This window comes from Centrocercus urophasianus, unplaced genomic scaffold (genome assembly GCF_019232065.1).
Source record: "Centrocercus urophasianus isolate 14NV4802_14NV808 unplaced genomic scaffold, USGS_Curo_1.0 seq_16, whole genome shotgun sequence".
Lineage (NCBI taxonomy): Eukaryota > Metazoa > Chordata > Aves > Galliformes > Phasianidae > Centrocercus > Centrocercus urophasianus.
In genome coordinates, this window is record NW_024884711.1 from 4,638,905 (window position 1) to 4,652,403 (window position 13,499).

Sequence of the window (13,499 nt, forward strand, 5' to 3'; positions counted from 1 at the left end):
GCTTGAAAAGTGTATTGGAGGCTGTGCACTGGATCTAGTTTAGAGGTGTCTCTGGTATCCCTGGGTGCAACATGAGCTGCACATTTGTCCTGCACCGAGTGCAATGTCACAGGAACAGGATAATTGCATGTTTTTCTTCTGGTGCTGCTGCTGACTGCAGCTGCAGGAAATAGAGCATGCCTGTGACTGACAGACCCTCAGTACGTCTCCTTGGGATTTGGAGCATGTTATGCATAGTGTATGCTAGGGAGCTGTAGTGAAAAAATCTCCATGAAACACAAAGATGATCTTTCTGGAAGGCACTGATGAAGGTTTTTCTCAGCTTGGAAATCCTAACCTTTATCTTCTTGGTTCATCAAATTGTGGGGACTAAAAAATGAATCTACATGTCATCCAGCATGTTCTTTAAGCTCCATTTGTGAAGCATGGTGTCAAGGGAGATTTATTCCTTTTCCCTCTGGAAACCCGTGATATGATCTCCTCCAGCCTAAGCATGCTTTTTCCTGGCTCCTCTCAAAATGTCTATTTCAGTTTCACTGTATTGGCTCATCATTTTACACCTGCTCTGAAATATGTTTCCCCATTGCACCTCTTCTATGGAGCACGCTGGACTAAGCATCCATTTATTTTTAAAGGGCAAGCATCTGTTCCAGGGCTTAATTTGACATCTTCAGACTGCAGAGGGTTCAGCTGTGCACTGATGACCCATAGTTGAAGGCTGCCTCTCAAGCTTGCCAGATGTGGCTGTACAGCAGGTGTTGGCAGGACCAAGACCTCACTGTCAGCATGGCCATGCAGGTGGGTGTAGCCAGCCGCAGGCATGAGGTGGGCACGTCTTGCTAGCTACTCCTTAATGTGATGGTACAGCCTCATCCAAGATAACTTTTTTTTACTGATTGTATATTTCATGGACTCTCAGTTAAAATCAGCAACATCCCTTCACCCTGGCACATAGGAATGGCAATGAAGAGGGGATATTCCCCTTCCAAAAGCTGTGCTCTCATGTAGAAGGAAGAATTCAAACCCATACATATGTGCCTGCATTCTGGAGATCTGTACTACCTGTCATTCATAGCAGCTGGCATCTCTTCATCTTCTAAAAGAAACAGTTGTATTAGTGATTTAACTTGGGACAAATTCATTTCTGTAGCTCCTCTAGCTTCAGAAGGGTTTTACTATGTACTCAACTGGTCTCTTATGATTAACACTCTTGTACTTACCTCAAAGTCCCAAAGAACAGAAAAATCCATAGCTGTTGCTTGTTCAGCCCGAGGTACAGTTTTTCTTGGCATGCTCCCATAGGGCATTCCCATCAGGACCTGGTAAGCATTAATAACAGCGATGCATGTTCAGTAAGACGCTGCACAGATAGTGTTTTTTCAGTATTTTTTTTTATTAACAAATCCCCATTGATTTTATTTTGATTGGTTTTACTATAGATTTTATTTCTTAGTACCTGAAGAGCAGTTTAAAATATTCATAACTAATTACTAGAGGTATTCCCTTTCCTTGGTCACATCCATTGCGCAGGAAATATTTTGCCAGTGAATTACATCCCTCCATGAACACTTCCAGCTTAAATGTCCTTAGTTTAGCACAAGGCTTCTTTGCTTGAATTTCATGGGTCTAATGCAATAAAGGGATTACTTTTATCTATTTATGCAGGACTCTTCCTTAGAGAGAAGTCGAGAGCATTGGGTCAAGCTTGCGGTAGATTCTCTATTATACAGTCTGGAATTGAAAACATGGTCTTGAGGTGAAGTGAAGGGCAGTTAGGTTTGGGGAAGGAGTGTATGACAGAATGACACAAAGAACAGTTTTCATGACACAGCTCTCCTGATGGCACCATGCACATCAGGCCTTGCAGCAACTTCAGCAGCTAAGTCCACAAAGAGAGTATCAAGGGCTGTGGAGAGTTAGTAACATAGTTACTAGCGGACTCTGACTGGTGCCCATGCCAAAGTATCTCAGCATTCTTAGCCCAGAAAGATCCTAGCATATTGTCTATAACTTAGTTTTTAAGGCTATCTAGTTAATTTAAATCATTTATGATTAAATGTTTATTGCCCAGCTTCTCTCTGTATTGTAACAGCTCTGTAGGCAGTGAGTAACAGTATGCATTCTTTAAAGACAAATTACAAAAAGCTATTTAGTGTTCAACCATATGCATATTTCTCCAGAAAATACATTTGTATTTTTCAGTGCTAATAGCTATGTCTCTCCATTCTGTGAGGAAACAGAGCTTTAGCTTTTGCTAGTGGTGAACAACCACATCAAGGAGAACAAAAGCATGGTACTCAGGAAGGACTCTGAGCTGAATTTTACTCCCTAAAATTCTGCATTGAACAGATCACATGCCACTGTTTGTGAATTGCACAGCCTTTGAGGACTGTACCAAATAATTTAACCAGCACTATAATAGCTGTATTAAAAATTTCATCAAGAAATGATCATATACAGTTGGCTACAAAATCCTTTTCCTTCTCCAAGTACAGGGAGACATGCAAGAATCTAAAAATGAAACATCCTTGTGAATCATCAGAGTTAGAAATATAGAAAAGAGATAGTTTGCCAAGTACTTTGTTTGGGAACTACTTGGGGCATCAGTTGTTCCTCCTTTTTCAGTGGCTCCTTTTTCAGGACATTGTTGTGGTCATCATCTTGGGGTTGTGCCCCTCAGAGAGCCGAAAGGGGCTCCTGCAAGGACTTTGCCATTGGCTCTTTCCACCAGAGACCTGGGCAGTTTTCCACAATAATCCTATGCTAGAGCCTGTGAACGCTTGTGCCAAGGCACATTTGTCAAAACTGGATTCAACACATCTAGTGAGGACTGCATTGCATGCATGTGATGGCTCTGATCTTTCATAATTACATAGGAATAACTGATCCTACGTTGTTATTCTACCACAGTTTGTACAATGCAAAGAGGTGGAGGAAATATTTGGAAGATTCCATACTGTCACTGGGATTTTCTTAATCTGTTGAAGACCGCAGTTGATTTCTTCGGGTGCTTGCAGATCTGAGCTTGCGCCTAGGAGGATTCCTTGGTCGTGCTTCTCACTTTAGTCAAAATGTAGAAGTAGCCTCATGCTAGGTCTGTGAGTTCCTGTGTTAGCTGCTGGATGGGCCAAATCTTGAGTAGCATTTTAGAGCTACTGATTGCAGTGCAACTTTTGTTCTGTCTCCGTAGCCTCCTTGGAAGTTTTTCTTTGTAAATAATCATCCTCACGCATTTTGTTGTTCTAAAGCTTTGTCTGTTACAACCCCTTATTTAAACCATCAATCTAATGTTCGTATTAAGCAATGGGCAAGATATTACAGACAGAATTAAGCACTTACCTCTGGAATTATAACCAGTCCAAATATTAATCCAAAAAGGACAAGATTTACACCGTACATCCATCGCAGAAATATGAAATAGGAAGCAACAGAGGAACCAAAGTGACCTTAAACAGAAGATACTTTATGGTTAGGAGTTTAGGAGGGTTAAACTGTCTTCAGCAAGACTTAGAGCTATCTACCCACAGCTCTCCCTCCATGAATTGCAAAAACCCTCCAGATGGTGAAGGGAAGAAATGAAGGAGGAGGCTGGTGCTGTTCGTGTGCTCATTTTGTGGCACCAGTGCCCATGGTGAGTGAAGACCTATGGACCAGAGTGCGGTCTGAATGAAAGAAAAGCTGCCTTACAAAATGCCTCATTGCCATCTCGCTGCATGAAGTGACTTCTACTTACTCTCCACTTCTTTTATCTTCATCTCCCAGGGTATGCACTGGGTTTTAAAGTTGTCAAAGTCTCTCTTAAATTTCACCCATTTCTGAAAAAAGACGAGATGGCTGTGAGCAGAGAGGTACGAAGAGGGAGGCTGCTTGGTCTGGAGGGTGTTTATAATGCCAGAACTTGCAAGCACTGCTAGAAGTGTGTGTTTAAAGTCCTGAAGTTGAAAGCAAAATCTGTTCTGAGTCTGATCTTCTGGATTACTTCAGAAACTGCTTTTAAACCCAAAGTCCCCTAAATTTTCATGTTCATTATCTGGATTTTTCCCCCTCCCAGCCTTTTAGAAAATTATGGTTGCCCTGTGATTTTGCCATAGGAGTGGAAAATTCAGACCAAGCTCTGGGCAGAAAGTACTAATGCAGAACCAACCCAGTTTGAAACAAATTTTAGTTTGATAAAAGATTGAGCTTGGATCCTTCCTTATCAAACCAACAACAAAACTCCCATCAGCTCAAGCCTGGCTTCCTTTTGCCCTTCTCAATATAATCTCCATGACAACATGCAACTTGGTTACCAATACAGTCTTAAAATACTGTCTGCATTAACCAGGGGGATGACATTTTACAGGAGTCCATGGGGTAGTGCAGGGCTTTTGCATGGCCCCTCTTGTCTTTAGGGGTCTCTCAGTTTAACATTTTTGGAGAAGGCAAGCAGAGGGCTGTGCTTTTTGCTTCTCCAATCCCTCCCTCACTTCAGGGAAGGTGGCAATGAGATTAAGGCAAGGGAGATTTCCCCCTGTTCTTTCTATAATCACCACAGATTTGAAGCTGGCTAGTATTTTTCTGAATGTGGACAGGAAGATTTATCCATACATCTTTGTGTTTCTTTTGCAAATTGTGAGTTAATAAACTGATGACAGTATGTTGAATACATAACCAGTTTGCACTCTTTACCATCATTTCAGTGCTTACCTTTGCCATCATCATCTTATATGCATACAACTTCTTGCCTTTCCCTTTTCCCAGGGCTCCCTCAAACTTTTCAACGAAAGCTTGTGCCTCCCTAGTTGGAAAATAAAAAAGTGCAGATTATTGAAAGAGCAAAGGAGGTCTTCAGCTTTTCACCTCTACCTCTCCAATCCCAGCATGTCTGTGACAGTTCTCTAGCCTAGTGCTTTTGTCAAGAAGAAATTAATTTCTAGTGAAACAACCCAAAGAGAACACAGAATTTCCCTCTGTTAACACCTCCACAGACATCTGGAAATGGCCCAACAGTGCCAGAGAAATGAGTGCATGCTGGTCTGGAGTAAAATCAGACTGGAAATTTAAATCAGTTTTAGAAGAGGTTTCCAAGGAAAACAGAGAGAAACAAACAGGGTAGATGGTATTGGGGTATGATGAGTTTGTGAATAAAATTATGCTGTATATTGGTGCGTTGAAAAAAAAACAAAAAAAAAAAACAAGAAGAAATTAAATTCAAGGACTTGGGAGATCCTTTTCAATCCTAGGCTTGTGAAAAAGACAGACTTCTACCTGGTAGAAACCATCAGCAAATTCAATTCACAACCTTTGAAAAACGACTTGTGACTTTAATTGCAAACCTAATTTCAGATTTGGAAGTGTTGAACACGTTGTTTCACTCTCTATGCATTGCATTCCTTATCAGCACAATGAGGTTAATCCTTTCTTGTCTGTGGATGAGTTTATGCAACCAAAATGACTATGGATATGCAGCCCTCAGAGAGCTCCCTGCACAGGCAGTGCAACAATTTTGGTTAGGTTCGTTGGAGGGAGGCAATGATTACCATTATCCAGGGATAAGATGGAGGTACAGTGCCAAACATAATCCTTGGCAGAATTTTAGATAGGGTCTTACCCCAAAGGTAGAATACGCCCGAATTAATACTCCTGTTTTTATTTGTTTGCTTTCTTTTTTTGCAAAACTTTAGACTCTGAGGTGTACAGAGCTTTACCCAGATTTTTAGAAATAATTGTTGGTGTTCACAGCTCGTGATGCTAAGGGAAGATGGAACAGCTCTTGGCCTTGGGCGTGTTAAAGAGAAGCAGAGGCACATGGGGATTGCCCTCCTTTGCAGCCCATCACAGCAGCTCTGGGCAGCCTCTTGTCAAGCCCCATGACCCTGTGGGGCTGCATGTACCTTACATCGTCATTTTGGAAACTGAAATTATCTGCTGGTGGAAAGGGGATTTCAGATCAGATCTGGGATTTGCCTTTACGCAGGAACCATTCGCGATGAGCCCTTTCCTGTTGAACTGTGGGCAGCAGTTATCTTTGTTTGACAAACATCTGCAAATAATACATTATTATTATTTTTTTTTCCAAGCAGCACCATCTCAAACTCTGAAGTAACATGTCACCCTGCCGCTTTGATTTGTCTAACAATGGGCATGAATAAGCAAAGCAGGGCGCAGTTTGCTTTAACAAGCAGACTGACAGCAGTGAGTCATTTGGTTTTAAATACAAGGGTAGAATGACCTGGCAGTGGATATCAGTTGAACAGATTTGCACCTCGTCCATTCTCTGGTTACAGAGACTGAAAATCAAATTCCACATTTTAACTCTGATCCTTTAATCCCAGATAAGGTGACCAGGTTCAGCTGGTCACTTTTCCAAGTCTGGAGTGTTATGGTAACATCAGCAAAAATGCCGTGTCTGGAAGAGGCAAAGTGCAGCTGACAGCAGCTGAGTATGGGTTCCCAGTACCTGAGCACAGAGAGCTTCTTCATCATTCGCCAGGGCTTGTTTCTCATGGTGGAGATGAGTTTTTTCTTTTGCTCCACCTCCTCCATCAGCATTGCAAGCTCTTCCTCTGACAGCGATTCCTCATCGGATGAGTTGGAAGAGTTGGAAGAGGCACTGGGAGAGACATAAAATTAAGGGCACAAATGGAAAAACTCACAGGAGTTAGAACCTCACAGATCCCAGTACAATGTGCAGGGCCAGTGGCCGATGTGCAAGAGTGGGATTTTGCCCCCTTGGGGACCGCTGTCCCTACCCAACAACCATAACTCACCTGACACTGAGCTTTGGACCTCACTGCAGTTGTGGAAGCATTGCCTAATGCTAGAGCTGGCTCTGGAGAAATGTTTTTCATGCTTTGGATAAGCCAGATGTGGTTTGGAATAGCATTGAAAATGTGAGAGATGCCTTTTAACCTTACTGTTTCCATAGAGAAACAAAAAATGTACCTGATGTGAGACATTTAAGCTGTCTTAAGAGTGCTTTACTTGTAATGTGAGTCTGACCCTGGCTGAGAAAGAATAATAAGAGAAGAACTTGGAAAGGGTTTTGCCACATGGCATTTCACACTGATGTTTTCCCCCCTTTTGGGAAGCAGTAACATGTTTGCAGTTTATTGGTTTTGCTGTTACGACCCATATGCCTTGGGCTCATGGTGTGCCCGTAGAACTGCACATCTGTCACCCGGCACTACTCAGGGATTGATGAATTACCTGTTTTTCCTGCCTTTCTTCTGCTTGTTCTCCTCCTCCTTTCCTTTCGTGTTTATTTTCTTTTCCTTATTTTCTGACTCCTTTTCATCTTTGGAAGAAGCCTTTTTGTCTCTCTCTCTTCCCTCGCCTTCCTTTTTCCCACCACTTCTTTTCATTCGGTGATTTTTCCTCCTAGAAGCTCTGCTTTGTGGAGGACAATCATCTTCCTCTTCACTCTCATTTTCTTCTTCATTTTTCTGTGACTTTTTCCTTTCAAGTCTGTTTGCTCTGACTATTTCCCTGCGGGTCTGTTTCTTGGATCTCTTGTCCTTTACTTCATCTTCTGCAAGGGATAAAAAAAAAAAACCCAAACCAATGAAACAACAAGCACTTTGGGAAACAGCTTTTTGTGCTGACACCAAGAGGATTCACCAGAGAAGTGCCATCAGGATGCCTGGTGCAAACCCCAGAGAAGTCAGTGTGCAGGCTCCCATTTACTTCGGTGAACTTTGCATTATGCCCTGCCCAAGGCCACATCCAGCTGCCTTTTAAGACAGTAAGGCTCATTTTTAGCATGTGTGACCATTAGGAAATTAGTTACAAAAGCAAAAGGCAATCCATCAGAGAGCATGAGCACAAATATATTTTCTTGTCTGTAAGCAAACCTGGGCAGTGGAAACAGAAACTGCAGTCAAACAACGTGCTGCTGCTTGCTGAGAGCTCCTTCAGAGATGTTTATTTTAAACTAGAGAAAAGGTACAGCTTAGGCAGATCACCTTTTGGTTCTCTGAGTTTTTCCTTCTATAGGAAGTCTGTATCCAGAGAAGAAAAAAAAGAAGATACATTTTTTGTTCTCTCTGGCATTGCGAGCTAAGAATCTAATTTGTACAAAGTCTGAAGCGCTTCCATTTTGAAGGGTTGAAGTGGAATGTGATTCAATTGCAGAATATAATGGAAAGGGGAAAAATAACTTTCAAAAAACTCCATCCCTTTTGCCACCAAGGACATTAAAATCAGTAGTAAGGTTTTCAGATTCTTTTGGTTTCTAGTTTTCCAGAACTTAACTAACAAAAATAGAACGTTCACATCAAAAATAGAAGTTATAGTTTCAGCATGGATTTTTTTCTTCACAGTTGGAGAAATGGATGGAAGAGGAAGATTGGGTTAGGGTGGGATTCAGAGTAAAAGATGAGCAGCCTAAAAGGAGAAGAAAATGGAAGGAGGGGATTTACATTTTTTCTTTTGATGATTTTACAATAAATTTTAATTTATTTATAATTTTAATTTATTTATAAAATTTAATGTACAATAGCTTGCATTTTTCTTTTGGTTAACAGAAATTAATAACAAGCAAATTATTTTTGCTTGATAGTCATAAAAAGATAGTAGGAAATGGTAGTCATACTTGTCATTGGGCATGAGAAGGATCTTTCAACTCATTTCTTAAGGTCCAGTAGATTTCACTTACTATGTGGTAGTAAGTCTTAGCTAATCTAGATCAAAAGACCAACTACCCTCTTTGAAAAACTGTTCGTTTTGTGCAGTCAGCTATCACTGTTTTCATTTGCAGCCTATCAAATACTTGGGTAAAAGTGGAACATTCATTTGTTGCTTCTATCTTATTTTCTGGTTTGACTGTATGGCAAAGGTGAATATGATTTATTAAAAAAAACACAACACTGTCATTTTTCTAATTAATTCCTCGTGCTTAGTGGATAGTGCAGACTGCACAGACATGACTGTGGACCATTTTTGCAGTTGTCCATCCATTCATGTCATCTGTGTTACGATCTTACCTCTCAGCTGTCTCTCTTCATCTAGTGTTATAATCCTACCCCTTAGCTATTTCTCTTTGTTAGCCTCTCTCCGATACATTCTCATTTTTACCTTCTTGTGGTCAGGACTAATCAAGACACCCATGTATTACAGTGGTGTGCATTGCAGGCAGGATCTCAGTGTGGTGCAATGCAGTTGCAGGGCAATGCAACAACTGTTCTGTTACGGTAATGACCAAGAGACATGGGCTATAAGAACAAGGATGAGGGGGGTAGGCTGTTTAAGAGTATTGCTTTATATATCACTATTCTAAGTCAAACCTCAAGAGAAAAGTCTGGGTGCTTACAGACAGCTCACAAAATGGTTACTGCTGTAGATTGTGCCACAACACAGAGAGAAAAATGAAAGATATCACCTCTTGTATTTCAAGCAAGACAATGTTTTTAGATCTGTAGGTTACCTTCACTCTCTGAGTCACTCTCGACTTGTCCGTCGATCTCCATTCCAACTGCAAGACAAAGAATAAAGAATAATTTCACTTGTTGCTGGGATTTGCACATGCATTGCTTTATGCAGGGTTCCTAAGCACAAGAGAAGCTTGGCAGAGCATTCCTTATTGATTACACGTTGTATTTTTTTCTAAAGCAATGTTCGTAATATCTCCTTTAATTTGGAAAATTGACAACATTTCCCTTCGTGAGCAAACTGAAATTGCACTATCTTTGAGAGGTGCAAAATGACACCATTGGAAAGTCCCAAGCTGAAATCATTTCTCCATGATACCAACCATGTTCCATGATGTCCCGCAGTTTGCATTTCTTCCTCTTCCCCATGATGGCCTCTGCCTTCTGCACAGACGCAGCAGCCGCTATGCACCCCAATCATAGGCGGGTCACTCCCTGTTCCAGTTCCATGTGCTCCCCTCCTGGGCATGGCAAACAGATGGGCACGTCTCGCCAAAGCTGAGCTGCAGCATGAGAGCCGTGCGGGCACACAGAGCAGAGTGCAGCTCTGCCTCAGCCCACCCAAACACTTTCCCTTCTTCTCCCCTCTCCCTCTGAAAGGCAGCTGTCAGCATTACATTGCATTCCATGATTTAAACATGAAGGAAAGCCCCGGGGTGGATGCTTGGCAGTATCGTATGAAACACAGACACAAGTCACGTCTAGTTCTGGCATAAGCCCGGGGCTGAGGGCTTTGAAGGTATCAGCTATCTTCATGCCATATTCTTTACTGCCCTGCCTCAATCTGTGTAGCCCTGTTGGTTTTTCTTCTGTACCTCGTCAAACACTTCAGTGCAGTGCCTCTCTTTGGTCCTACCGTCCTCTGCCTGTGGCCTCTATAGGGGTCTCAGGAGTGAACAGGCAGAGAAGAGCTGGCAGCCAATTCACGGGCTCTCTCTTTCCTTCTCTCCTTCTGCTCCGTGTGACCTTTGCAGACTCATTGTTCTTGCTGGTAAAATGGGATAGCTTTTCCTTCTAGGTGCTCCGATGCTTAATTAATTAATGCGAGACCCTCATTCGGAAGGTCTTTTTGTGCCACAAAGTATTGTGTTGCACCCTGCAGCTTGAGTCTTTCGATGGGCTCCATCAGTGATAGGTTTGTCTGAGTTACCTCTGCATTAAAACTCAGTGTCTGCCCCAGCAACAGCCTCAGGAGGGGAATTCAGCAGCAGCTTTAGCTTTCACTTGAGTCAGTGTCTCCTCAGCAGTTTCTGGGAGGAGACCTTTTGTTGCTGAGTTTTGGTCCATAAACACCATTAAGTATTTTAAGCCTGATCTGATCTCAAGGATAGTTTGATTTACCTCTGACTTCAGCGTAGCTCGCCTGAGCTAAATACATAATGTATGGTATGTGCCCATATATTATTAACTGGTCTGGCCCTACAGGTTCATTACACAGGGCATTTCCAGCACGCATCCCCACACATTGTGTGGATCTGACTGGACTTGACATCTTTGAAGGTCTTCCCCATGGAGAAGTTTCACCTATGATTCTACCTGTTAATGCAGTGGGCTAGAAAATTATTGAAGATATGATTACTAGGCCATTGAGTTTATACCACTCTGGGCAAGACGGAGCAACCTGCTGATAGCTGGAGGCTACTGGAGCAAGTTTTCTGCAGGACACTTCAGGTGCCTCAAACCTCAGTCCGAAATGTCCTTTGCCCAAAGGGAATGTCATTTCCCTTGACAGCTGTAAAACAGGTTTCTGGAGAACCAGCACTGCTCCCATTGTTGGCACAGCTTTTGCCAAGTGGCACCCTCCTCCTTCAGCATGGAATATCTGGCACTGTTTGCATGCTCAGGGCACACTCAAGTAAGCATCTCATTGCTGCAGGTATTCAAAAGGCTTTAGGAAGGAGCAAGCTGCGTTATCTGGTTTTCTGCCCCACTGTGTGAGCAATCATTCATCCATCATCTTGGAAGAAAGCCACAAGCTCTAGGACAAGCGGCTTGTGTGACTTGGCATCCCCACAGATCCTTGTTACGTGATTTTGGAAGGTGATAGGGAATGAAGATTCATTTTGTTGTGGATTCCTGTGTGTTGAAGGTCTGTGAACTCCATTCCTGAGAAGCAGTGCTCAGCGTCCAGTGCCACCTGCTCACGGGATGCCAATGCAACCCAATGTGTGGCCAAAGTAATTCTGTGCTCAGTTGAAACGCCTGCCCTCCGATGTTACAATCTGCACTCCTGTTTGCAGAGGTGGTGGCAAAGTTATGATGTTTTTATGGCAGCCATATGTCTTATGGGCACTTGGAGGAAATCTGCAGCACTCGTGGCACACCTCTTGCTGCACAGGACTGAGATCCCATCATACTGTAGGAGAGGATGTTAATGGGGAGTCCCAGCATACAGGAAAGAGCATGAATGTTATCTGTATTTCATGTAAGGTAATGCATGGACATGGCTGTTTAGTTGCTCAGCATACTTGCAACAAGCTTTGTTCAGATGCTGTTTTCCCTCCACTGCACCAACACTGCCAAATGTAGCAAAGTTGACCATGACCAAACAGTACCCTTTCAGGCTGGGGAGCAGCATTTTCCCTTTTTACAGGTGAGAATCATTGTCTTTCACACTGCCAGCTTCACTGGAGTCACTCACATGGAGAGTGGGAGGTGCCTAATCGCTGGCAACTTGAAGAGGAGAGAGTTACTAAAATAGCTGACCAACACCTGAACCATAAGGTGAAATCCCAACATTGTTGTTCAGATGTGACGTATTATACATCAGTCCCTTTGCACAAGAACTACTTCTCCCTTTGCCTGAGAACCTCAACCTAAACAAAAAAATTGCACCCCAACTGATGCTGCCTTCATTCTCCAGAAGCAGCACTCCACCTATGGCAGTTTTGCAGTCACATGAGAAAGACAAAAACAACTCATGGTCTTTGTCTTTTCTGACACACATTCTTGCAGGGAGAGGCTGAGGGGGAGCAGGCAGTGCCAGGTAATAGGATTCAAGAGACAGGCTGAGACGGTGAGCCTGGGAAACCTCCAAGGAGCAAGGTTTAATGCAGTGATGTGGTGACATACAATATGACACCCAAGAAAAGTCTAGTATGGTTAGGCTAACCAACAGATACACCTGCCTTGTTTTCCCCATTTTCATTATATTTGTATGTGCTTGAAGATCTGTAATTACGCTCCAGAATTAGGCTGGTGGAGATATCCCTTAACCTCTGTGCTATTTTTGCCCATGTGATATGGTATCTGTAGTGCATTTCAGAGAGGCTGGAAGCCAATGAGCATTGGTTAAAAAAAAAAAAAGAGTGAAGAGAAGAAAATTTTACTGCTTACATGCAAAGCTGGATTATTCACGAAGAAAAAAACAACTAAGCTGCAATATTCTACAGAACATTGTATTTGAAGTAGAAAAAATATGCTTCATTTCACATCCTTTTGACACACATCTTTCTGTGATGCTAGAAGAAACTTCACTGAAGGAAATGTACACAAAAACATTGCAACAAACACCAGCATGGCAGGCCTGAGGGATCACTGAGAGAGACATCCCGTGTGCTCTGAGAGAGGATGCGCAGGAGGACCTTCCACGCTGGTGTGCACGCATCAAACTGGTGGCAGATCCCAGAACAGCTCTGTGTAGGACTGACGTTAGCTTACATGTCTCTACAGCAGGGAAACGCTGCTGGTCTCAAGCACCAAATATGCTATCGTCCTCAGCTTATGAGTTTGATTTTCCTAAGAGGATAAAGTGTCTTGCATGGTTTATGATTTCTTAGGATTACAGACTGGGAGGGATTAATGGATTAGTCTGTTACCTCAGAGTTACTCCACGCAAGGTATGAATAAGTAATGCACAATCATGAATCCAGCTATTACTTATGTAAATGTCAGGCTTTTATGCAGAATGTGAGCAATTTATGGAGTTCTGGAGCTAACTTTTTGGTCCTATGCCATTTAGTTTGTTTCTCCTCACGGTGATGACTAATGCTACACAATTTGACAGTCTCCAGCTTTAACATATAAGGACATTAGTCTTCTCACACACCTCCAAGTGTTAAATAAAAAGCAGTTGTGTTATGGAGAGAGGGT

At 42.5% G+C, this 13,499-nt stretch overlaps 1 protein-coding gene across 1 annotated transcript in view; it reads right to left on the reverse strand.

Moving 5' to 3' along the window:
- Nucleotides 1-9,776, reverse strand: part of TMC2 (transmembrane channel like 2) — a 29,457-nt gene extending 19,681 nt beyond the window's left edge. The window contains exons 1-8 of the mRNA XM_042816816.1: nucleotides 9,731-9,776; nucleotides 9,404-9,451; nucleotides 7,189-7,510; nucleotides 6,440-6,592; nucleotides 4,687-4,777; nucleotides 3,734-3,815; nucleotides 3,340-3,446; nucleotides 1,221-1,319 (exon numbers count right to left, since the gene is read on the reverse strand). Of these exons, the coding sequence (XP_042672750.1) occupies nucleotides 1,221-1,319; nucleotides 3,340-3,446; nucleotides 3,734-3,815; nucleotides 4,687-4,777; nucleotides 6,440-6,592; nucleotides 7,189-7,510; nucleotides 9,404-9,451; nucleotides 9,731-9,776 (948 nt within the window). The remainder of the gene's footprint in view (nucleotides 1-1,220; nucleotides 1,320-3,339; nucleotides 3,447-3,733; nucleotides 3,816-4,686; nucleotides 4,778-6,439; nucleotides 6,593-7,188; nucleotides 7,511-9,403; nucleotides 9,452-9,730) is intronic.
- Nucleotides 9,777-13,499: the final 3,723 nt, after the last annotated feature.